Raw genomic sequence first — 25,140 nt, 5'->3', positions numbered from 1 at the left:
CTTTTTCTTTGTTCATGCATTTTGCAAGCCCTTTGTTATCCAAGGCTTTTTATTGAAACTAGATTTCTTATGTTTACATAGCATTGTCGGACAGTGTTTGTCATACAGTGAAAGGTAGATCTTTAGAAATGCCTCATAAGCAGCATTTACCTCTTCTACATAAACTCCTTTCCGCTCTTCTTTTAAGAGGTCATTCCTGAACTTGTTTATTTTCCTCCTTCTTTGTCTTTATTTCACAATCATAGATTAGAAATACAATTAAATGGTCACTTATGTCATTTATTAACAGCCCACTTTTAACAGTGTTCTCCATGACATTTATAAAAATATTGTCAATTAAAGTTGAACAAGTGGAGGTTATTCTACTGGGCTTGGTGATCAATGGGTATAGCCCTCTGCTGTATAATGCATCCAGGAAGTCTGAAGTTGTTTTATGTTTAGATACATTTAAGAGGTCAATATTAAAATCACCACAGATTATAAATGTTTTACTTTCATTTAGCCTATTCATTAATACTTCCAAACAGTCTTTAAATGTTTCAACTTTTGACCCTGGCGTTCTGTATACACAAGTCACAACAATATTTCTCCTCCTTTCCATTTCAATTTCCACAGTTAGGCATTCCATTAAGTTCCAGCGTATGCATTAATCTGCTTTGAAGACTATCAGACATGGCAATGAGCACTTTCTTATTTCTTTTCTGTAATTCAACATTTGCCTTCCTCCCTTCCTTTCCTCAATTATTATTTACCCCTCCATTAACCTCATTTTTTGTATTCATTCTGCTGCCTAACTTCTTTTCCTCCCCTTGTCTTTCTTTCTTCTTCTGTTTCCCGAAATATTTTTTTCCTACTGTGCATGAATTATTTCTTCCATCCATCCATCCATCTTCTCCTGCTTATCCGTCAGGGTCGTGGAGGTAACAGCTCCAGCAGAGAGCCCCAAACTTCTCTTTCCCTGGCCACATCAACCAGCTCTGACTGGGGGATTCCAAGGCGCTCCCAGGCCAGCGAAGAGATATAATCCCTCCACCTGATCCTAGGTCTACCCCTCGGTCTCTTCCCAGCTGGACGTGCCTGGAACACCTCCCCAGGGAGGTCCATGAATATCACAAACAGGATTGGTGACAAAGCGCAGCCCTGGAGGAGGTCAACCCTCACCGGAAATCGGTCCGACGTGCTACCGAGGACCCGGACACAGCTCTCGCTTTGGGAGTACAGAGATTGGATGGCCCTGAGTAGAGACCCCCTCACCCCATACTCTTGCAGCACCTTCCACAGTATCTCCCTGGGAACCCGGTCATATGCCTTTTCCAAATCCACAAAGCACATGTAGACCGGATGAGCGTACTCCCAGGCCCCCTCTAGGATCCTTGCGAGAGTGAAATGCTGGTCCGTCGTTCCACGACCAGGACGAAATCCGCATTGTTCCTCTTCAATCTGAGGTTCGACAATCGGCCGGACCCTCCTTTCCCGTACCTTAGAGTAAACTTTCCCGGGGAGGCTGAGTAATGTGATGCCTCTGTAATTGGCACACACCCGCTGATCCCCCTTTTTAAAAAGGGGAACCACCACCCTGGTCTGCCACTTTGGTACTGTTTCCGACTTCCACGCAATGTTGATGAGACGTGTCAACCATGACAGTCCCTCAACATCCAGATCCTTCAGCATTTCTGGGCGGATCTCATCCACCCCCGGGGCTTTGCCACTGTGGAGTTGTTTGACTACCTCAGTGACTTTCCCCCGTGAGATTGGAGTTGATCCCCCTTCATACTCCAGCTCCGCCTCTAACATAGAGGGCGGAGTTCAGGAGTTCCTCAAAGTGTTCGTTCCGCCGCCCTAACACCCTATCAGTTGAGGTCAACAGCGTCCCATCCTTACTGTACACAGCTTGGATGATTCCCTGCTTCCCCCTCCTGAGGTGCCGACTGAAAGTCCTTCTCCATGGCTTCTCCAAACTTCTCCTACACCCGCTGCTTTGCCTCGGTCACGGCTGAGGCTGCTGTCCTTTGGGCCTGTTGATACCTTGCAGCTGCGTCAGGAGTACCCAGGGATAACATATCCCGGAAGGCCTCCTTCTTCAGTCGTATGGCTTCCCTGACCACCGGTGTCCACCAGGAGGTTCGAGGGTTACCGCCCCTTGAGGCACCTAAGACCTTGAAACCACAGCTCCCCGACGCAGCTTCGGCAATAGAGGCTTTGAACACCGCCCACTCTGGTTCAATGTCCCCAGCCTCCACAGGGATGCCTGAAAAGCTCAGCCGGAGGTGTGAGTTGAAGGACTCCTGGACTTGGGATTCCTCCAGACGTTCCCAGTTCGCCCGCACTACACGTTTGGGCTTACCACGTCTGTCCAGAGGCTTCCCCTGCCACTCGACCCAACTCACCACCAAATGGTGATCAGCTGACAACTCACAATAACACATAGATGTTCTGTAGAGTAGATAGAGAGATAGAGAGATAGAGAGATACAGACAGACAGACAGACAGACAGTATACAGTACTTGTTGCTCTTGTTCTTCTCTCTCTGGGAAAGCCACTTATGGTAATAGGAGGTCTTGATCCTGTAGCAGTAGAAGAGCAGCAGCACTGCAGGCAGGATCAACAGGAAGGCAAACAGCAGCCCGACCACCAGCCCCACCTGACCTGTGGACACACACACACACACACACACACACACACACACACACACACACACACACACACACACACACACACACACACACACACACACACACACACACACACACACACACACACACACACACACACACACACACACACACATTGTTGACATACACACTGGGACCACTGATATTAATAAGTCATATCATGTTCTGATTAGATCTTGGATGAGATGTTTACATAGATCGTGTGTTGTTATTACCTCCACCAGGGAGGGCATGTTTTCAGTCTGCTTTGTTTGTTGGTTTATTGGTCTGTCTGGTGGATTATGGAAAAACTACTGGCCTGATTTTCATGAAACTTCCTTTAAGCATGAGGCATGGGAAAAGGAAGACGGCATTAGATTTAGCAGGGGTCTGGATGGATTGGATGGATTTATTGGCTTTATTTTGCGAAGAAAGATCCTGCACTTTCTACAAGATAAAGACAGGCTAAGGCTTACCCCTATTTCTGTAACCACAAGTCCCATTATTAAGTCACTTGTATTTTCCTTCCCGTTTCCCTGATAAACCCGGATGTCTTTCAAACTCCCCAGTGTGAAACCCTGACTTTCTGTCTTAGAATAGTAATCTGCATTGTCTGCCTGTCCTGTCATTCAGCAGAGTCTTGCCTTGCTGGAGGAACAACGGTTTGAAAACAGAGCATGTTTGGCAGCAAAGGCAGAATGCTGCTGGCTTGAGGGCCCGCACATCCCGATCGGAGGTGGACTAAACATGATGCTGTGGTTCTGCTGTGTCAGCCAGGAAGTCATGTTTTAGAAAACCATCTGACAACAGTATCGTAGAGGGAAAACCTGCATTATGATACGCAATTACCTGTGTGTGTGTGTGTGTGTGTGCAAACTTACTGTCATACTGAACAGGTCCACTGTCCACACTGCCGCCAAATCCTGGCTTCTCACAGAAGGGGGGGGCCCAGCCACGATTACAGTGGCAGTTCCCATTACTGTTACAGACCTATGCGCACACACACACACACACACACACACACACACACACACACACACACACACACACACACACACACACACACACACACACACACACACACACACAAGGCATGAGTTAATGTGATTTGCTGTCTGGTCTCAGTATAATCTTGTGTGCCTGGAGGTGTACCCGGCAAATTAGGAGCACTGATTTCCTGGTTGCTACAGGTTACTGCATGTGTTCTAATGGGATTTCCCTTCATACACCTTTACATAATCACCTTGTCAATGGAGCAGAACACTGACATCACAGGCCATGATATCCCTCTTTCATGTGTTCCCATTATCTATGTATAGTTTACATTTGTATGTATGTGTTTACTGCTTAAAAGGGCAATGAATGTTTAAACGGTCAACTGCCATGAGGCCCAAACAAAGAGGGGCCCAAAAGGCACCAGGTTCATTGAGTTCTCTTTGATTAATTGCTCATTTGTTTAGTATCATTCTCCACTGAAGCAGGAAGAAGTTCCAAAATAAAGGTGGGTCCTGAATTTAGACATATATAATCTGTATCAAAATGTGTTTTTGTGTTGATACTACTCAAAGAAAGACACATAATGACATTGCTGTTTGGACTACGTGCAATTAGTACTTAAAGGTAACATGTAATACACACAAAAAATATACAAATAGCAAGTCAAACTAAAAAAATAGTTTAAGAGGGGGCCAATTAACCCTTGGTGGGGAAGGGTAAACATTCAGTTCCATGAAACACATACACAAAGTTTCAACATGGCTAATGAGTGTGTGCAACAGGCCAGAAGAGTAATTGTATAATTTGAGTACTGTGATATTATATATTATATAATGCCGCAGCCCAACTGGTCTTCAACCTCCCCAAGTTCTCCCACACCAGACCTCTCTTCCGCTCCCATCACTGGCTGCCAGTGGCTGCCTGAATCAAGACCCTGCTACTGGCCTACCGAGCTGTGAGGGGATCAGCCCCTTCCTTCATCCAGGCCACGGTTAAAGCATACAATCGTGCACTTCGCTCGGCGTCAGCCAATCGGCTTGCTACTCCATCTCTGTGAGAAGGACCCAGGTACCCCTCAAAGTCACACTGGTTTGCTATCCTGCCTCATGATTGGTAGAATGAGCTCCATCAGGACAGCAACTCTTGGTAGGACTTGCTTAAAGTGAACATATCTGCACTTTCCTTGTTGTTCTCAGTTTGATTCTCTATGTTTATTGCACTTAATGTAAGTTGCTTTGGATAAAAGCATTGGCTAAATGAAATGTAATGTTATATAAAAGACCATTTGATGGATGATATAACAATATAGGTAACTTGCTGAAACATAAGGTTCAACCCTTTTCCACATCTATAAAGAAATGAATGAATAAATAATTAAAAACATACATACATAAATAAATAAAGCTAGTCAGTTCACCACACCAGAATTGACCTGATCTGAGGAAATTAACCTCCATTTACTTCCCCATATTGAACCACCTTGAAGGGATTTTAATTAACTTGCCTCAAACTTGTGAAAAAAATACTTTTTATCTAGAGATAAACATTTAAAACTTGATTATTATCTCCAGTCATCTTGTGTAATTCCCCATTCCTAAATGAAGAAGCCATATTTCGACTCCATCAATACCTTATTATCCTATCAGTGATAAACATGCCCATTTATCCCATTAATACTCGATGAAGGGCACACGGTTGTTTACTATTTCTTGTAGCTCTTTTACTTCAGGAACCCTGGCGGAGTTTCGAGGGAAAATAAACTTTTTCAGTTTGTGAAAAGCAATTTTTCCAGTTATTTTCATACATTAAATGCCATGACCTTGATTAAAACACATCATTGATAGTTAAAATCATCTGCAGGACTGAACATATGTTTTTTTAAATTATTTTTTGGGGCCTTTTTGCCTTTAATCAGATAGGACAGTGGAGAGTGACAGGAAAGTGGGAGAGAGAGTCGGGGTGGGATCCAGAAAGGACCACGGGTCGGGAATCGAACCCAGGTCGCCGGCATATGGTGCAGGTTGCCCAGCCAGTTGCGCCACGGCTGGGGCCTGAAAATATGTTTTTTAAATAGATGCAAACTAGTTAAACTTTCAGAAGTGAGCAGTTCTTTATTTCCCCTGCTCATTTTCCATCTTTATTTGTATGGATATCCAGTGAGCTCCGAAAGCCTGAGGATCATTTTTAATCATATGATAATGCTAAATTACAAAACACAGGAGCAGACCCTAAGCTGTGGGGAGGCAAAACTGTCTGTTTAGAATAATCCTGACTCAAAGCCACGTCCATTATCCATCTAATGTTTCACTGAGAGGAGAGAACAAAAAAGGGTCAAACAGCAAAAAACAACATAATGAAGAAAGAGAGGAAGAGGATTAGAGGAAGACAGGATATATCTCGGGTTTTTCTTTTGGACATAATAATCTAAATCCTAATCAAAAAACAATGCCTACCCATTGCTCAGACAGATGAGGAAAACAGAGTCAACTGGGGGGGTACAATTTTAGTCGAGGCTGGGTTTACTTCAAACGCTCAGAGTATAAACGAGCACAGAGCTGCCAAAACACAAACGAGGACATGCCAACTAGTTAGAGTAGTTGTGGTGTGAACTAAAACATACATGTTTTTAGCTAAGGTTAGCTCATTTTATCCGCAAGCTGGGAAAAAAGATGATGCTAGCAGCTTTTTGACACCAGTACAAGTTTTGTTGGCACCGCTGTCAGGAGGCAGAAGGAGATCTGATGTATCTCCAGGGACATGTTGTCTTCCTCTCAATGATAGATTAAATATATTTGAAACACACTTTAAAATATCCGTGAGGGATTTTAGTGGGTCTTTAGAACTGATGATGGCAGAGTTTAATATTATTCAAACCCCTCATTTTAAAGCGTAACTTTGAATTTGAACCTTGTAATGAATCAGTAATATAGCATGAAACTGAAAAAACAAAGTTCCCACATGTATTCCAACTAGAGAACGGCTAGGAATAACAAGACAGAAGACCTGGGGGATAACAGTCAATTGTTCAATTCTGAATGGAAGAATAACACAGGTTCTATTTTCCTTTGGCTGTGCAAATATTACACTGCAGACAAAAGCATGTCGCAAGCTTTGGTCTGAAAGCCCTCAGCTATCAGAAAACCGAGGCGCTGGAACAATAATGGTAACTGCCATATTGCATTACACTGCTGTTTGTGTCCTGAGCCCAGTGCAACCACAGACAGGAAAAGACAAAGGAAATCTGAGTCTAGCTCGGAGTTCCATTTTGCTTCTGAGATCAAGATCTATATAAGATAAGATATTGTTAAGGGTACCCAATCAACCAGTAATTCAGCACGCTGTTTCAAGTATAACATTAGGTCTGTAACGCAGTGTCTGCTCAACCTGAACACCTGCATTAAACTTGTTGTCCTGTAGCAGGGATGGTTTATTCTTTACTGCTACACCCAGTGCTTCATATTTTAGGCATCCATCCATCTCATTTATTGCCATGTAGATTATACACATACAAGGAATGTGTTGTGGTGTATATTGTAATGGTGCATACATAAACATAGTAAGAGTTGTACAATACAGAACCTAAATAAATATAATATACCATAATTAGAACAATAACAATATCCACTTATCCATACCACTTTTGTATAATAACACCAAAGTGCAATAATGAAAAAAACTCAAAAACAGCAAGAAAATAAACAACACGACTGTTATATAACACTAAAGTGCAATATGTTCCTAGCTAATATTATTATTACTTTTAAACTTATTTAATTGTATAAATCTAGCTATGTGTACTTGTATTTGTTTCTATCTATACTTTGCTGCAACCATCGGCAGTTCTCCTTTGTAATGAAAGAATCCTGATTCAGATGAATCTACATCCATCCATGTTTTATACGTGCCTATCCTTTGCAAATTCTCCTGAGTCTTTAAATGCAGACATAAGCTTTAGTCAATGTTTGATTGGGTTCCATGAACAGTCAATTTAAAGAATCCACACCACATAATTAAACCCGCCATTCAATAACGACTGTAAAGGTCAAAGTCAGAGTTTCCCGATAAATAACACCTATCTGTATCACCATCTTCTCTCTGAATAACAAGTGTTTGAGCCCCAAACACTCCACTCCAGAGCTTGGTTACCGACTTATAAACTATGTATGATTTCTCCCTATCTGCCGCAGGCTTTGTTGTACTGCTCCGATGAATAGTTCATCACTTCAGTTGCTGTTGTATTCCAGCCATCTATTTTCCTGCCGCTTACGACAGCCTCTCACTGACAGCGCTGCAAAAGCCTACCTTCGCCCAAGGACACAGTGTGACAATAAGATTAGGGAGCTAGGCCTGGCAGCTAAGTGAGTTGAGTCTGTTGCATGGCTCCATATGCTTGTGTGTGTGTGTGTGTGTGTGTGTGTGCCTACCCCTTTGCTGTGACAGCGTGTGATGCAAGTTTCCAGCTCGGTAAAAGAGGCATTTTGGCATCGGCGGTCTCTGCACACCTGCGGAAACACAAGCACAGTGAACACATGCTGTGGTAAAGATTACAGTGCACACACACACACACACACACACACACACACACACACACACACACACACACACACACACACACACACACACACACACACACACACACACACACACACACACACACACACACACACACACACACACACACTTTGATCTGCCTTCTGCATGCCCTTGGGCTTTCAAACAACCTGACTGCCTGAAGAGATTGGCCAAGAAGCACCAGTATCCTGTTTTAAAATCGCTTCCAAAATCCCTCCTTGTATAGATGGTCTTTCACAGCCTGTAATGATGTTTATTGATCTGCCTTTGCCAAACACATCGGGTCTCTACGGATGCTCCAACACTCATTTCAATAACCATTTGCATTGAGGCTGGAGTGGCGTTTTGTTTCAGAAGGAGCTGGTTACCCTGCGTTAGAGTTATAACAGATGTTCAGAGGGACATGTGATGGGTGGAATCAGATGTAAAAGGTGTGAGGGGTGAGGCGATGACACTGATCTGGGGTCAGAGACTGTCAGAATGGCAAGGGGATGAGGCTGTTTGTTTTTGCATTTCAGCATTGTGAAGACAAAGCGTCATAGAGGAGTCAAAAACACCGTTAATAGTCTGCTGAAAAAACACCATGAATAAAACACCTTCCGACAATGAGCAAATACAGAAGTCCTGCAAGGAAAAACGTTTACATGTATGACAATGAAATAAAAACATAAACTTGGGTGTTTATGTGAAGTCTAATTGAACACCTTTTGTTTATTTGCAAAGTCCTAAACAAGACAATATGCACCCTTCACCTAATTAAATGCACATTTCTAAAATAGTTAGCTTTATTATTCTTTTTCTGCTGAACACAAACCTTTTACTTCTGCTCACACAACATGATTGACTGCTGTATATTTTGTATAATGTATATTATTTGTATAAGGCATATCTACTGTCTGCAAATGACAGCAGATGTTCTGCTGGAAGTATATACAGTGGAGGGAATAAGTATTTGATCCCCTGCCAATTTAGGTAGTTTACCAACTTACAAAGAAATTAACAGTCTGTCATTTTTATGGTAGGCTTATTTTAACAGTGAGAGACAGAATGTCAAAAATGTCCAGAAATGTAGATTTAAAAAAAAATGCTTTCCCCCCCCCAATTAGATTTGCATTTAATTGGGGGAAATAAGTATTTGATCCCCTTGCAACCAACAAGAATTCTGGCTCCCACGAAGTCCTCTCGCTTTAAGAAAGTACTCCTGATGTCAACTCTTTACCTGGATAAAAGAAACCTGTCCTCAGTCAATAAATCAGATTACAACCTCTCCACAATGGGAAGACCAAAGACAGGTCTTGTGATCATGGTGGAACTAATGTCTAAGGACATCAGGGACCAGATTGTAGACTTTCACAAGACTGGAATAGAAGACAAGACCACCAGCAAGCAGCTTGGTGAGAGAGAGACAACTGGTTTGATTATTAGAAGATGGAAGAAGTACAAAATGACCATCAATCGCCCTCAGTCTGGGGCTCCTCCATCTAAGATCTCGCCTATTGGGGCATCATTGATCATGAGAAAGGTGAGGGGTCAGCCAAGAACTACAGGAGGGACCTGTTAATGATCTGAAGGCAGCTGGGACCACAGTCACCAAGAAAACTATTGGTAACACACTGCGCCGTAATGGATTACAATCCTGCAGCACCCCTGCTCAAGAAGGCACATGCACAGGCCGTCTGAAGTCTGCCGGTGATCCTCTGAAGGATTCAGAGAAGGCTTATGAGAAGGTGATGTGGTCAGATGAGACCAAAATCAAGATCTTAGGCATCAACTCGACATGTCGTGTTTGGAGGAAGAGAAATGCTGCCTATGACCAGAAGAACACCATCCCCAGAGTCAAGCATGGAGGTGGAAACTTGATGCTTTGGGGGGGGGTTCTCTGCTAAGGGGACAGGATGGTTCACCACATCGAGGGGAGGATGGAGGGGGCCATGTATCGTAAAATATTGGCACTGAAAATGGGACATGGATAGGTCTTCCAGCACGACAATGACCCAAACCATACGGCCGAGGCAACTAAGGAGTGGCTACAGAAGAAGCCCATTAAGGTGATGAAGGGGCCTAGCCAGTCTCCGGACCTCCATCCCATAGAAAATCTGAGGAGGGAGCTGAAGCTTCCAGTTGCCAAGCATCAGCCTCCAAACCTTAAGGATTCGGAGAGAATCTGCAGAGAGGAGAGGACCAAAATCCCTCCTGAGATGTGAGCAAACCTGGTGACCAACTACAAGAAACATCTGACCCATATGTATATATATATATATATATATATATATATATATACTGTATATACCTATATATATATATACACTGTATATATATATATGTAATTAACTGTAATTTTTATTGAAATGTTGTATCAAACATTGCTACAGCATACTGTACATTGCATCATTACATAAATGACATTAATTTGTTCATAGTCCTTTTCATCAATGCCGACACAAATAACAGATAAATACAAGAATACAAAAAAACAGAAAATAATGTTAAAGGGCAATGAACAAGGAACAATTAGAGGGTAGTAATTTCTTTGCAGAGTTAAGAATATGTCAATCTCCTTATTTCAATCTCAGAAAGAAGCAAATCATAAGAGTTTTTTCCTTTATTTTCAGGCGGGGAGGTTTTGGTTTGAGCTTTTCTTGCAAACTGCAGCTTATATTGCATCACTTTTCCCTGAGTTGCATTAGCACTAATAACAGTATTTGCATTAGCGGTGTATCTCCTGCTCTGCATGTTGTTGTTGTTGTTATTGTTTGCACAGGAATTCATTTAGTGGAGGTGAATGAGTGACATTGTGATTGGAAGCAGCAGCTTAGTGCTATGTATGCATTTACTGCTGAGGAATGGACCGTTCCATATGATGACTCAAAACTCATCATGGCCGACACTATTCTCTGCTGCCTTTTTATAATATATTAGTCATGCAGCACCATTCAATCCTTTCAGCGCGCCTGCACAATAGCTGAGATGGAATTCAAGTGGCTGGAATGTGCTGCGGAGGGAAAGCAATATAGACAGACAGAGAAATAAAATGTATTGGTGGGATGGAGGGGGACTGCAGAAACCAGTGTGTGTGTGTGTGTGTGTGTGTGTGTGTGTGTGTGTGTGTGTGTGTGTGCATTTTCATACATATGTATTTCACATGCATAATGCAGTCCTTATTTTGTATGGATTTTTTGTGTTTCTGAATGTGAGTTAACTTGGAATTTATTATTCCATCTCCATCTGACTTTGCAAACCAAATCAGTACCAGAAAAAGTGCCTTAGACAAAACAGATCTGACAGAACAGACCTGCTGGGTCCCTGAGACATTCATTTCGGTAAGAATTGTTTTAATATTTTTAAGGAGAATATAATTGACTAATAGCAACAGGAACACAGACAACAGAAAAAGATCTTTACTCTGAATAAATGAAGGTATTTCTGCACAAGCTCACTAAGAGAAAGGGAAAAGTTAAGGAGCTTCTACAGAAAACATTGGAATTCAAAGTTGATTAAATAAAACAAACGTCTAAATCCAGAGTGCTATCATTTCTGTAGCTTTGGTAGGTTCATTAAATTCAAACTATTTCCACTCTTGGTGGATTCATACAGTATATGTTCAGCTGTCAAACTTTAAAGAGTCCTCTCCTGCTGATGTTCAGGTGTATATGCAGTGTCTCTACTTTAAAGAGTCCTCTCCTGCTGATGTTCAGGTGTATATCAGTATGTAGCGTCTCTACTTTAAAGAGTCCTCTCCTGCTGATTCTCAGGTGTATATCAGTATGTAGTGTCTCTACTTTAAAGAGTCCTCTCCTGCTGATGTTCAGGTGTATATCAGTATGTAGTGTCTCTACTTTAAAGAGTCCTCTCCTGTTGATGTTCAGGTGTATATCAGTATGTAGTGTCTCTACTTTAAAGAGTCCTCTCCTGCTGATGTTCAGGTGTATATCAGTATGTAGTGTCTCCACTTTAAAGAGTCCTCTCCTGCTGATGTTCAGGTGTATATCAGTATGTAGCATCTCTACTTTAAAGAGTCCTCTCCTTCTGATTCTCAGGTGTATATCAGTATGTAGTGTCTCTACTTTAAAGAGTCCTCTCCTGCTGATGTTCAGGTGTTGGTGTTTTTGGCTTAGGTAGTTAACCTTTGACAAAGCTCATCATTTTCTCCTTCCTCTGTCTGCATTCCCAAGGCATAGGTCTTGAGGCCTTGGGGGGCTGTAATCTTCCTTAAGGAGCTTGGGCGCATTGTTGATGCCAGTCTATGACCGAGCACAAGCTACCATGAGGCAGTTTATTGTTCAGGGATGTCTAGAAGCCCTTCTTATCTGGAACGTAGGTTCCCTGCCGTCATTCTTTTCTATGGAGGACAGCTCTAGTTAGATTCAGGGTCCATATTTGTCTGGTCTTACTGATGTCCGGCCGTAACTTCAAATAAACCATCAGTGTTTGCCATGAAGTTCCAGCTCTCCTGTGTCTCCCTGAGTTTCGTCTCCATTACTTCAGAAGTTTCTATCACAGTTGGCAGTATGTAGAATCTCTACTTTAAAGAGTCCTCTCCTGCTGATGTTCAGGTGTATATCAGTATGTAGTGTTTGTCCTGGGACTTGCTTTAATGTTCAAAAAGCTTTATTGTTCTCATACTGCCTGTGCTACAGCACCTCTTTTCACCCTCTGTCTGAAAACAGAGCCCAGTCTGATTGGTTAGCTGGCCGGATCTGTTGTGATTTGTCTAGATGATCTGCCCCTTTGCCTATCACGTGTTGGCGCGCCAGTCAATAGAAGCATGATTGTTACATAATGATGTCACTATGTTGAGGAAGTAAACAAAGGAGTCCAATGGAGGCGTATCATGCAGGGGGGGGGAGTGTGTGGGAGAGAAACTCTCGCTGGAGAGAACACAGGGTTTTTACCCTTTGCAGACCATTTACATGCACACACACTTATAGAACACACTGCAGGAGAGGAACACCCCAGAAGGCATAATAGGGCCTCTTTAACACACTTATACAATCATCAGCCCCATAGCCATAGTACGCCAATTCCTGGGATTTATTTTTGGCTCTTTTACACCCTTAGTGTTTGTGATTACAGAATACTAAAATGAGAGAGTGTGTATTTGTAAGCTCTACTTTCATTGTTAACATAAACCTGCTGCATCTGATATAATATGCTGCTATCGACGCTATTGGTTTGTCATTTCAACCGGCAAAGGGCAGGCCTGTCTAGAAATGTCAAGCCTGAATGTTTTGTTTACTGCCCTGTGATAATAAAACAGAGCGTTAAATGACGAGGATTTGATTATAGATGTGTAAGCCAACCTGGAATCAGTGCCAGAGTGACAGTCCACATCATGCAGGTACACTTTTGTGCAAGTAAACACACTTTATCCAGCCGCTTTAGGTAGTAGAACAGTAGTACAGAGAGCAGAGCAGAAACCCTTATCTGGCTTTTGTTCTTTAGCCTAAGAGTCATGCTGAACTCTCTGTGACTGAGTGGTTCAGTACTTCCAGTATCCTACTCCCTCTCTGCTCTCTTTAGTTGCCAGCCAGTTCTCTGTACCTGGCCGGTGTTCAGGCTCTTGGCAGGGGGCCACATACAGTAATTGTTGAGTCAAGTGTTGGTATTGATCAAAAGACCCTGTTAACCTGATGGTCCTGCCATGCTGTGTTGCTGGGAATATTCTGCTCATTCTCTCACAACAACAGGCTGGGAGGCTGATTCATTGCTCACGTAAAAGGGTCTCACTATTCAATTACCAGACTATGGCATATTAATGACTAAATGCACAGATGAAATATATGTATAAGGAAAGTCAGTTTGTTGACAGACTCTTATATATGATCCCTTAGCCCAGGCTTGGATTGTAATGAATGACATGTAAAAGGATGATGTAATCAGGATACAAAATAAATGTATTCCTTTACAGTTACATAAAAAAAAGCTTAATCATAGTACTGTTAACAAAAATGGGGATAACAAGCAGGATTACAATGTTATGTTACAATATGTACATTTTACACATAAAAATGTACATATTATAGATAGATAATTATTTTTGAGTTAATTTAGGCCACTTTAATTTTCTTTATTTTACATATCTTTTTTGAAATGCAGTTGGTGATCAACTACTTTATTAAACACAAATACTGTGTTTAATTTATGTATTAAACTGAATCAGCATTAGTAACCCTGATATTCTGTTTGTCTATCCTAAGGAGCAGTTTTGATCCTAAACTTCTTAATGATATTTATTTTCTCTTGTATTCATTGATTGAATTTGATATTGAGGTGCTCTTAAAGTAATCAGGTGGCATTACATTTTTAGTTTTTTAACTTAGATTAGGTTACGAATTTCTATGTTTTAACAGGTAACTTCTAATCGTAATGGATCACATGTTTTAAGGAACCCTCCCAGCCCTGCTTAAGCCCCCTGTGGACCCACCTTGCCCTCTCCACACTTGGTGCCGGTCATGACGAGGCCGGGATCGGGCAAGTCTCCCTGGCCGTCCTGGGTGCTGTACACGTAGGTGCCGCGGCACTTCACCTCGATGCCATCCGTCTTGATGGTGGTGTCTATGGGAACGGCGTTGGTGCCTTTGGGCTTCTTGGCCGCACTGTGGCACTGGATCTTACCGCACTTCGCATCACTGGGGGGAGAAACGAGCACACAGAGAAACACTTAGCCTTTACGTTATGAGGGCAAGTCATTAGAGCTCAGTGTTCACTTCTCAGCCACACAGCGAGCACACTGAGCCGGATGGAGAAAGAGCAGCTCCAGGAGAGCAGCGTGGAGTCTCACCAGCTGATCCAGCTCATGATTCACACAAGGTTTCATTGTGTTGATGTTTATGGAAGCCATTGAAAAAAAGTGCACATACCCATTCATCAGTTAAATGGAAGCCATACTTTGTATGTGTATAAAAAATCTGAGTAACATTCCAGCTGTTGGAGGAAACTAATGAGCGTTTAAAAAAAGGAAACTCTTATATCTGCACGGCTTTCCACTTGTCATACCAATACTTCACATATTTAATTTGATTCTATATCTATATTTCATGTAAATATTGCTATATCTTAATGTTGTAATGTTCTTCATGTGTATGAGGCTTTTTAAAAGATGTATATTTCACTGGGAATCAATGTGCAATTGTTTGAAATATAACCAGCCTAATTATTTAAGGTGAAAGGTAAATCTTACAAACATTATTTGTTAGTGGTTGTCAGCCAATATACCTACATTCCAGGTATTAGTGGTGGCTTGCTAGCAACCAAGGAAAGAGTTTAAGAATGAGCTACCAATTTTCAGTCAAACTAATAATTAACCTTTATTGATGCCCGTGAGTGATAAAATATATTTCTGATTGACTACAGCATAGAATATCTGTAAAGTGGAAAAAGATGTTATTTATTGTTTCCATTCTTTAAAGACAGAAATGACACATTGTTGGTGATCAGTCAAGCAGTCTTAATAACAGGATTGGTTGCCACAGGGTCTATCCTGGTCTACAATCAATACTACAAACAAGAGCTGCGCTCCAGCCCGGGCCCTGATTCATATTCAGCCTGCAATGCTGTCTAATTATCACTCCGAAGTCACAGACTAGTCTTTCATACAGAAAAAGGCAGTATTCTCCGACTCTACCACTGACACTGACTGTGCTGCCACTAAAACTTTAAATGTCAGTTGCTCTTCATGAGCCATACAAATACTTTGACCTGACAGCAGATCAATATTCCAGATTCATATTCAACATTTGAACCTAAAAAGTGAAAATTCTTATATAGATTCAAATATGTCCTCTTCCAACCACAGTCAACCTTCATCTCTGTCCTTGAGGATTGAGATATTCTGCACTGTCATGCTGCCCTCTATGCACTTCAGCCATTAATCCCTTTGTATCACAGGGCTTTATCACATGACCTGATTCATCATGGTTCTCTATCAAACTGTTGCTTGGAACTCCTTACATTCAAGAAGAAAATCCAATTTACGTTGTTCAATTAAAGAATCTACTGTTGAAGCTTCCAAACTACATCACATCTCCTCTGTCATTTTACTCTATTAATTGTGTTCCCCTGAGTCTTGCATTACCCTGAGATGTGAAAGCTTTATATCAGTTATTTTTATTATTAATGTAACTGTTTTTTAGGTCTTGTTTATTCTGTTTGTTATTCTCAAGTCTGTTTGGAATTGCAATGAGTCTGACTGATTAAATAGAGATCAAATAACATTTTAAAATCTATTAATATGTTTTCCTAGTTGTCTATGATAATTTCCTGTTTATGATGCACACAGTACAGGACAGGACTTTACATCACCAGATATCTTCTAAAAATGATAAATCCTTATTGTACTGCTATTGTAAACACACACGCACGCACGTGCGCGCGTGCGCGCGTACACACACACACACACACACACACACACACACACACACACACACACACACACAGAATGACGGGCAGAGCTCTGAGTAGATTATTCATGTCTTAATAACAGGGCATTTACATAACTTCCTATCAGCTCTCTGACTCACCGTGGCCAGAAAACACTCTAATGACTCCTGCGGGACTCCATAATGGACTTGGGCAGTCGTGGATTATACGAGGCAGGCGTCGACTACTTAAAGCCACAACCTCATTTCCATAGCTAAATTGCTAATTTGGCTTCATTAATTACCTCTGGCCCTCTGCCAGGGAAACGCCGAGGCCACGACACACGACAGACAGCAGTACAGAGGGCCCGACTCTGTGAGTGTTTGTATGTCAGGATGAATATGGCTATTAAAGTGAGCTTATTTCATAATTTTATCATTTCAATAAAGCTGCACTTATTCTTTTAGGCCATTTGTTTGGAGGGTATCAACCTAGAAACACAGAATATGGCCTTAAGAAGTTATCAGGGCAACAATTTAGCAAATTGTTGCCTATTGACTCAGCCAGTGGACAAAAAGAGACCTTGGCAGTGTTGTTTGTGTCCACCTGAATAATGTCTGATATTCAGCTACAAGTATTCACCATTTCAGCTGTAACAGGCTCAGAAATGTAGAGTTCATTGGTTGCTTGTAATGATCACTCCGGTGTGTGACTCAGTATGCCGGAGTTTAAATATTGTAACAACTTTATCATGTTTCGGTAAAGAAATTCAGTGTCACTGTAGCACATCCAAGGCAATTTCAATTTATTCTAAGAAGTAGGACGGGTGAATTTTCCAGTTGGAAAAAAACCCAACATTATTTAAAACGGAGCTGCGCAAGAGTATGACAGAGGTAAATGAGTGCCTGACAAACCTCAGACAGTAAAAAACCAATGTAGAAAAACTGAATTGAAATTCTTTGTAGTCAAATGCTTAAAACCCTCTGAGACCCACACACTGAAAAAACTGAAACACTGACTTCAATGAAATGTATTATATCAACACATTTCACATAACTGTATTAGGTTAGTTGAAAGCAATAATATTACGTTTAAATAACAATTATTAGGTTCAACTTAATATTATTGCTTTCAACTAACCTAATACAGCTATGTGAAATGTGTTGATATTACATTTAATTAAAGTCAATGTTTCAGTTTTTTCAGTGCAATACGACGTTTCCGTTTTTGTATATTTTTGTGTTTTGCCTTATAAATGATCCTTTTTTACAATATAATGAAGTTTTACACATCCCAGAAATCAGCAAAATGTTATATGTCACTCATTAAATACTTCTATATACCATAATAGGGGATATTTGTCAAAACAAATCTACAAACGCAACTTGTTTTTTTTACTAATTTTATTAAAACAGAACTGCTAACCATAATATTGAAAAAAACATTCAACGTAGAAACATGACTCCTACACTCCATACGAGACCAATAAAGATGGTGGATGAGAATATAGCTATAAAACATACAGAACAAGCAATGCACCAGGGAAAAGGTGACCCTGTCATTCTTTTTACCAACAAAAGTTAACGGCTCACAATGACAAACTTGTTAGGATGTCAACATGTCTTGCTCAAACTGCTGAGAAGTTATGACGCTTTGAAGACAACGTGATGTTTGGGATCGTATACGGCCCCATGGGTCTCAATGTACATAATTGATTTCAGAATCAGAAAGCCATCATTCCTCCCACAGCGGGGAAATACTACATCTGTTTTCAATGCACTTTACACAATGATACTTTGCTCCATCTTTCAAACCTCCTTGAATAAATTCTAAATTGTTTGCATTCTAACTTGAGCTAACAATGTGTTTGGTTTGTTTTGCACACATTGAAAGTGTGCGTGGGAATAGCATCTCTTACCTCTTCATACACTTCTTATAGTTGCCATGTTCATCTTTCCCACAGTTCCCAAAAGCGTTCCCTGCTGCATTGACATCTTCGAAGCAGGCATCATGGGCTGGTCGAGCTCCTGGAAACACAACATATACCATCAGGCCTCTGGGCTATGTTTACCTGTACTCACTCAGGATAACAATATCAGACACAGACTCCTGGAAACAGATTGACAGGGACTGCTGCTCTCAGCCCCTGCTCCTCTATTGTGATGGTGAAGATCACAGTCTAAACCCCCCCGCAGCTACAGTTAGAGATAAGAGACCTGTGAGAAATTTGAAATTCTAAGAACAAGAGTCAGATGAGAAAATCTATATCAGTTTCATCCACTACATTTAGTGCTCACAGAGCTAAAACACGGGAAGCCCGGTATGAGGACAGGATCTTTAGACGCTGTGTTTTTAAGTCTCATTCCTAAAAACATAAAAGTCTTATTTTATTGTTTCTTATTCTACATGAGTTAGAAAAGACAGCTTTAGAGTTTATAGCAGTTTCTTACTACAGCATGAAGATGTTCAAGTAAATCTGAATACCTAGCTCCCAGTTTTTTATCAAGACCACACCTAGCTTGTATAAACACAGCCCCGCATAGTACCATTAATGTTGATGAGCTATACTTTATAAACTAGACTGAATAATAGAAGCACATCTCTGTAGAAGCCATAGAAATCAACAGCACTACAAACTAAAAAAATCCTAGTTGAACAGTTGTAGGTAAAACAATAAAATTATGTACTTTACTTTCTTTACTGATTTATTTCATTTTGACAATGAATTACTGTTTATATCAACACATTTTCCCCTAGCAATGTAATACAATCTATGGTTTTTTGGCCTTTGTACAACATAATAAATCTACAGAAAGAGGAAGATATGTATTAAAGTCAACATGTTTTCCCTGTTGGTTTAACTCTAACAAATAAAAGCAAAGCCTACATTGGTAAACCCCTCACTTCAGAGTGTTTAAGCAAAGGCTTGACCCTGCTCTGTGTATCCCTGGGATATTGACTGAGAGGGTCAGTGATGTGTGGGGAGGAGCTTCTCATTACCGTAGCCCCAAAGCTGCAGGCACTGCTGCTGGTGTGTGAGGCACATGCCGTTGTAGCAGTACGCCACTCCGTACTGACAGGAGGAGCCGTCCAGCAGGTACACGTTGGAGGGGCAGTAAGGAGATCCCCCGGTGCAGTACTCAGGCAGGTCACAGGCCCCTGCTGGCCCCCGGCACATGGTGCCTGAATGCTTCAACTGGCAGAGACAGGGAACAAATGGTGAGAGGGCAGGGGGTCATTTTCACACTGTAAACCTGGCACATTGCTCAGAATGTTCTGCCCATTTCTGTTCAATGATACCACAGCTCTTCCACTTCAATTCTGATGTGCTGGGCATATTTTAAGGGTAAAGGCTTGTAATTCTTATTGTACTCACTTTTTTGAATATTTATATTCCTTATAAAAAATGTCTTTATTTTTGATTTATTTAAAGATTTGTTTTGCTACATTATGTCACATCAGTGTTTTATTTTGAAATGTTGTCACCCCCTGTTTTATGTCTGTCTCTACTTCCTGTCTCTGTGTTCTCCTGCCTGTTTGATTATCAGACCCCTTCCACCTGCTGCCCCTGTGTGTCCCCGCCCTCCCCAGCTGTGACTGGTCCTTATGAAGAGTTCTGCATGTATTACAGTTCAGGTTTTCTCTCGCTGGTAGTCAGATTCTTGTTCATCTTTCTCACAGAGTTCTGTTTGTTTCTCGCCCTGCTCTGACTGCATTACCTGCCTTTAAAGGTATTTTGTGAAACTGGAGCCTTTGTTGAAGAAGGACCAAATGGTTATTGTAATAAAATGTTTGAACTCCCTAGTGTTCTTCAATGATGAATATTGCCTAATAAATTAGAATTTAAAGGTGTTGAGAACTTGAAGAAATAGCTGGGCTATTTATGTAGCTAACACTAAAATACTGTGTCTATTGATTTTTGGCCGAATGGTTGTTGACTTTATACAAGTTCTCCTTACCCTGCACTGTCTCTGTGTTCCCCTCTTGTAAAAGCCCCATCCCTATATCCTGTGTGTCCAAGGTCATTGTAAGTGTTTTAAAGAAAGGCTGATAAGATGTGCGATTTATTCCTCTACAGAAGAATTATAATATGTAGAGCCAGCTCTGACACAACCCAGTGGATGTGGGTCTGGACCTGCTAGAATTATTCCACAATAATCCAAAGAATAAAGGAGCAATAGCAGGGTTTGAGCAGGGGTTTGGCTGCAGCAGAGCAAAGACACAGTCATAGAAACAAAAACACATCATAAAAGTAATGTTGTTATATAACTCTATGGAGTGTCTTTAAAGGTGATGCTGTGTAAGTAAGCATTGTTCAAACTGGCAGAACTTTGTTAAATTTAGTTCTACATTTAAGCTTTTAGAACAAGTCTGTCATCATTTTCAAACATCGAGTTTATCTCCATTTGAGAAAAAGGCTCACAGAGTCCTGGGTAGATAGACCCATATGCAGTGGAGGTTATGTTATGCTGGTCAATGCACATCCTTTTTACTCAACTTTAACCAACCTAAAACTGCAGAATAGATGATGGGTAAAAAGCAGGTTGAAAACACATGCCATGGTCGATTGTGTTTTTGCTTAACTGGGTTTCTAGGACCAGAAATGACCCAAAGCACCTCAAGGGCAGCCGCGATAAGAGCTGCTTAAATCTTCTAGAAGATACGAAAAGGAGCTCACATGCTTCCTATATTATCTCCTTTGACCTAGGATACATTGGACCATCTTTTATGACTGATAAGGAGATATTGATATCCCAAAATTCCTTGCTGCGGCAACATTTATCAATTTTGTAATATTCACCTTGCAGCTTTAACAGGAATTACAGAAATAGCAAGACGCATTGAGTCAAAACGAGTGGAATAAAACAGAAAAGGAAATAATAACTGATAAAATAGAAACAACGGCAGTTTAACTGAAGAGAATGACGCACGATTAAAAAAAATAGGTATGAATACATTAATAATTAAATAAACAAAATAAGAGAAAAGATGTGTATAGAAAGGATAAACAATAAACCGAGAGAGACAGGAGCAGGCAGACTGGGAGGAAAAAAGGCTCCTCTTCGTCACAACGTATTGCTGTCTTCAGCACCTCTTCTGTCGGGTTACAGCTCAATAGAGTTTGGGTTCACACTGGTGATGTTACGATGGGATGTCAGAGAGATGAGAGCGCAGGGGAAAGTGTAGGTGTGTGATGTGAAGCCGCTGTGCTGGGAGCTGGGGTACAATATGACAACACACTGACATGATGACTGACAGAGAGCTAATGACACTGAAACACTGCTGCAAATGAGGCAAGCTCCCTCCCACGCCACGCTGCCTGTGTGTGTGTGTGTGTGTGTGTGTGTGAGTGTGTGTGTGTGTGTGTGTGTGTGTGTGTGTGTTCTTACCTTGCAGCCCTCGCAGCACACTCCATGCGCACACTGAGCATCCTCCTTCAAGGTGCAGTTATTGGCATTGCAGCAATCATTGGTGCATTCCTGTAAACACAAACACACGTCATAACAGCTAGCTTAGCACAAACACAGCCTCTATACCAAGGGTTTGGATGTTGAATGAAGAAAATAGCAATCATTTTTATTTGTTAGAACAAAAACATTATGTGATTATTGTTTGAGTGGTTAACATTATTATTTTACACGGTAATAAAAATGTGATTGTGTGTACAATAATTATGCAGGGTCATAAACTATACTGCCAACTGTTGTACATGTTAATACGTCATTTATATAATAATAAGGGCAATCAAGATTATAATATTGTATCAGCAGTTATGAAGGTTGGAAAGTCAATTATAAGGTAAACAACATAGGTCAGTTGTGAGTAAATAAACTTAAAATCATTGTTTAAAAATATCAGTAGGTCATTAACAGAGGGCAATAAGATAAGGTGGCCTTGTAAATGTTCAATCAGCAGTTAGATGTGACATTTTTTTTTGTTGATAAAAGGTAATACATCAGTATTAAGTCAGGAGTTATTATGTAAATTAGTCATGAAAAAAAGGGAAAATTCCAAAAATATTATAAAGCCATTAATAAAAGTTAGCTGGTAATAAATAGAGATTCATACACATTCATAAAGCATAAACATAAAGATGGGTGATTGAAAAGGAATAAAAAACCAAAGGGCTAAAAAGAAAAAAATTCTTTTATATAGAGCATCTTCCTTCAGAGTGGCACACACACACACACACACACACACACACACACACACACACACACACACACACACACACACACACACACACACACACACACACACACACACACACACACACACACACACACACACACACACACACACACAAACACCAGACACACACAATTAAGATAGAGGATTGACAGCTGTGACTGACACACAGATGTTGGCAGGACGCAGTCAAATTAAGATCCAGAGAAGTGTTTTTGCTAATGCTCGTGTGTCACAACACGTTCAGAGGAAAAAACACATTTCCCTGTTGCCATGGCGCCCTCTGACAAGCCATGTTTATAATTTAAAAAAAATGTGGGAGTTGAAACCACAGTCTATGGTTGAAACAAGCAAGATAAAAGCCAAATGTACCGGCAGGGAGGAACAGAGAGGGGATTATGGGTAAACACAAGAGGGTGTTCAGCCAAACAAGAAGTCCACAAACACACCTTCTCACATCTTAAAATAAATCATAAAATCTGTGCCTCACTGTAAAATGCTGCAAAGGAGGATATCTGTTGGTTTACAGTGAGAGTGATGGTGTTGCTTGTCTCATTTGCGATGCAGAGAGCAGGTGGCCTGTCAGCCGCGCTCCTCTGCCAGAGCTCGGAGTGCACTCATAACAAACAGCCGTCAGCGTGCCAACGCTGGCAGCCACCAATTTGTTTCTTCTGTTTTCAATTTGCTCTGCTGCTTGAACCAAAGAAGGTTTATTTAACCTCTGGGTTTATTGAGCGCAAACACTTCATCTCGATTTAAGGAAACTTTAGCAACCTTTCAGCTGTGTTGCACAAAGCCGCGGAGAGCGCATTATTCATGAGGCTGAAACAACGCTGTAGAGGGAAACCAGAGGTAGAAGAGAAGAAGTCTCCTTTTTCTTTGGTGACATGTGTAGTGAATAGACTAGAATATATAGCATTTTAAAGATCTAAGTTTAGTATTTCTCCTTTTGAGAGAGACGGACAGGAAAGGCATTGGGAGCCGCTCTACCTTGTGAGCTATAAAGATCATTTTTATCCAAAGTCCCCCTCCAGGCTTATTTTGAAGTCTGTAAATCACTCTGATACAAGCAATATTTTTTACATGGGTTGTTCTGTATCCAAAGTACTCTGGACGCACATCCATTTCCATTGCTGATGCTAGTTGGACCAATGTGGAGCAAGAAATCTGTGTATGTAGCGTCGTTAAAGTGCAAGCAGCAAAGAGACAGAATTGGTCTTTGTTTCGTTTTTAAGAAGGAAGGCAAATCCACTACAGTATTTAAGTAGATAGCACAAATAATTGGAATTGGTGTGTTATATTCATATAGGTTTGAGGTGGATCAGACAAACATGAATGAATAAAGACTCACATCAGGTTCTCCACAGTCGCACTCTTCTCCGTCCTCCACAAAGCCATTGCCGCACTTCTTGCCCCCCACCAGGTCCTTCATGTTGGGCATGTTGAAGAGACACATGCCCCCTCCCTTCTGGAAGTAGCTGTCCAGGTCCCGCTTGCTGCAGCGACTGAACACACGTGGGAATGGATGCCTGGAAAAGGACATGACATTTTTAAAGAGCAGAATTTGCTTACAGCACAACGCTGAGTCATTTCTTCCTTTGCTGAGATCAAACAGTTCCATGTTCCTTGGTAGTGCTTTCATACTTTCTTTTCAGTCTGTGTTTTTTGTCTTTTTATTCAAACCTGAAAGACTACATAGGAAATTAACTACAAAAACTAGTGATTGGAAATGTATGATTGTAATAAAGTAGAGCAGAAGTGTGTGTTTTCATATCTGAGAGGAATAACACATCTGTGACACCACGCTAGCTTCTTCCAGCTGATGCTTCATGTATCGAGCCATTAGAGACAGCTCCTGGCTCAGGTCTGCACTGAGCCTGATGCTGGAGGCTCACCCAGTGGCAGCTGCCATCACGCAGCCCCCCTGCTCCGCCGTGGCCTCCACACAGCAGCCGTCATGGTCGTGGCTCATACCAAAGTTGTGGCCGATCTCGTGGGCCATGGTGGCTGCAGCGCCGATGGGCAGATCAGAGTGGTCCTGTGGGTGAATCACAAAGTGGTCTCATTCATATGACTGACAGCATCAGAGAGGGGCTGATAGGACAGCTGTAACGTAATGTATTTAAATGTTGGCCAATAGGGTGTCATTATCACTATGTTGTCTGTGTATACGTGTATGTACATAGTCATGTGTGAATATACTATTGTCTATGATTTGTTATCCTTGATGGAAATGCAGGAAGGAGTCCCAAACTAATTATCTTACGAGGACAATAAAGAAACCTCCAGATTCTAGCTACATCCTTCATGCAGGAGTCTTTTACCATATTTTCCAGGCCATATATAATCTTCCCTTCTCCTTGCTTGTCCCCCT

The 25,140-nt window shown here is 41.2% G+C and overlaps 1 protein-coding gene across 1 annotated transcript in view; it reads right to left on the bottom strand.

Annotated features, from left to right (window-relative positions):
- The window catches only part of adam19a (ADAM metallopeptidase domain 19a), a 191,074-nt gene that overhangs the window by 14,792 nt on the left and 151,142 nt on the right, over positions 1-25,140 (bottom strand). Inside the window, exons 11-19 of the mRNA XM_063900790.1 lie at positions 24,662-24,804; positions 24,118-24,295; positions 21,968-22,057; positions 19,578-19,773; positions 18,496-18,604; positions 14,644-14,848; positions 8,072-8,149; positions 3,533-3,641; positions 2,505-2,646 (exon numbers count right to left, since the gene is read on the bottom strand). Coding sequence (XP_063756860.1) covers positions 2,505-2,646; positions 3,533-3,641; positions 8,072-8,149; positions 14,644-14,848; positions 18,496-18,604; positions 19,578-19,773; positions 21,968-22,057; positions 24,118-24,295; positions 24,662-24,804 — 1,250 coding nt within the window. The remainder of the gene's footprint in view (positions 1-2,504; positions 2,647-3,532; positions 3,642-8,071; positions 8,150-14,643; positions 14,849-18,495; positions 18,605-19,577; positions 19,774-21,967; positions 22,058-24,117; positions 24,296-24,661; positions 24,805-25,140) is intronic.

The sequence above is a fragment of the Eleginops maclovinus genome, chromosome 14 (genome assembly GCF_036324505.1).
Source record: "Eleginops maclovinus isolate JMC-PN-2008 ecotype Puerto Natales chromosome 14, JC_Emac_rtc_rv5, whole genome shotgun sequence".
NCBI classification, from domain to species: domain Eukaryota; kingdom Metazoa; phylum Chordata; class Actinopteri; order Perciformes; family Eleginopidae; genus Eleginops; species Eleginops maclovinus.
Note: the sequence above shows the minus strand (reverse complement) of the source record. Positions and strands in the feature narration are given on the sequence as shown.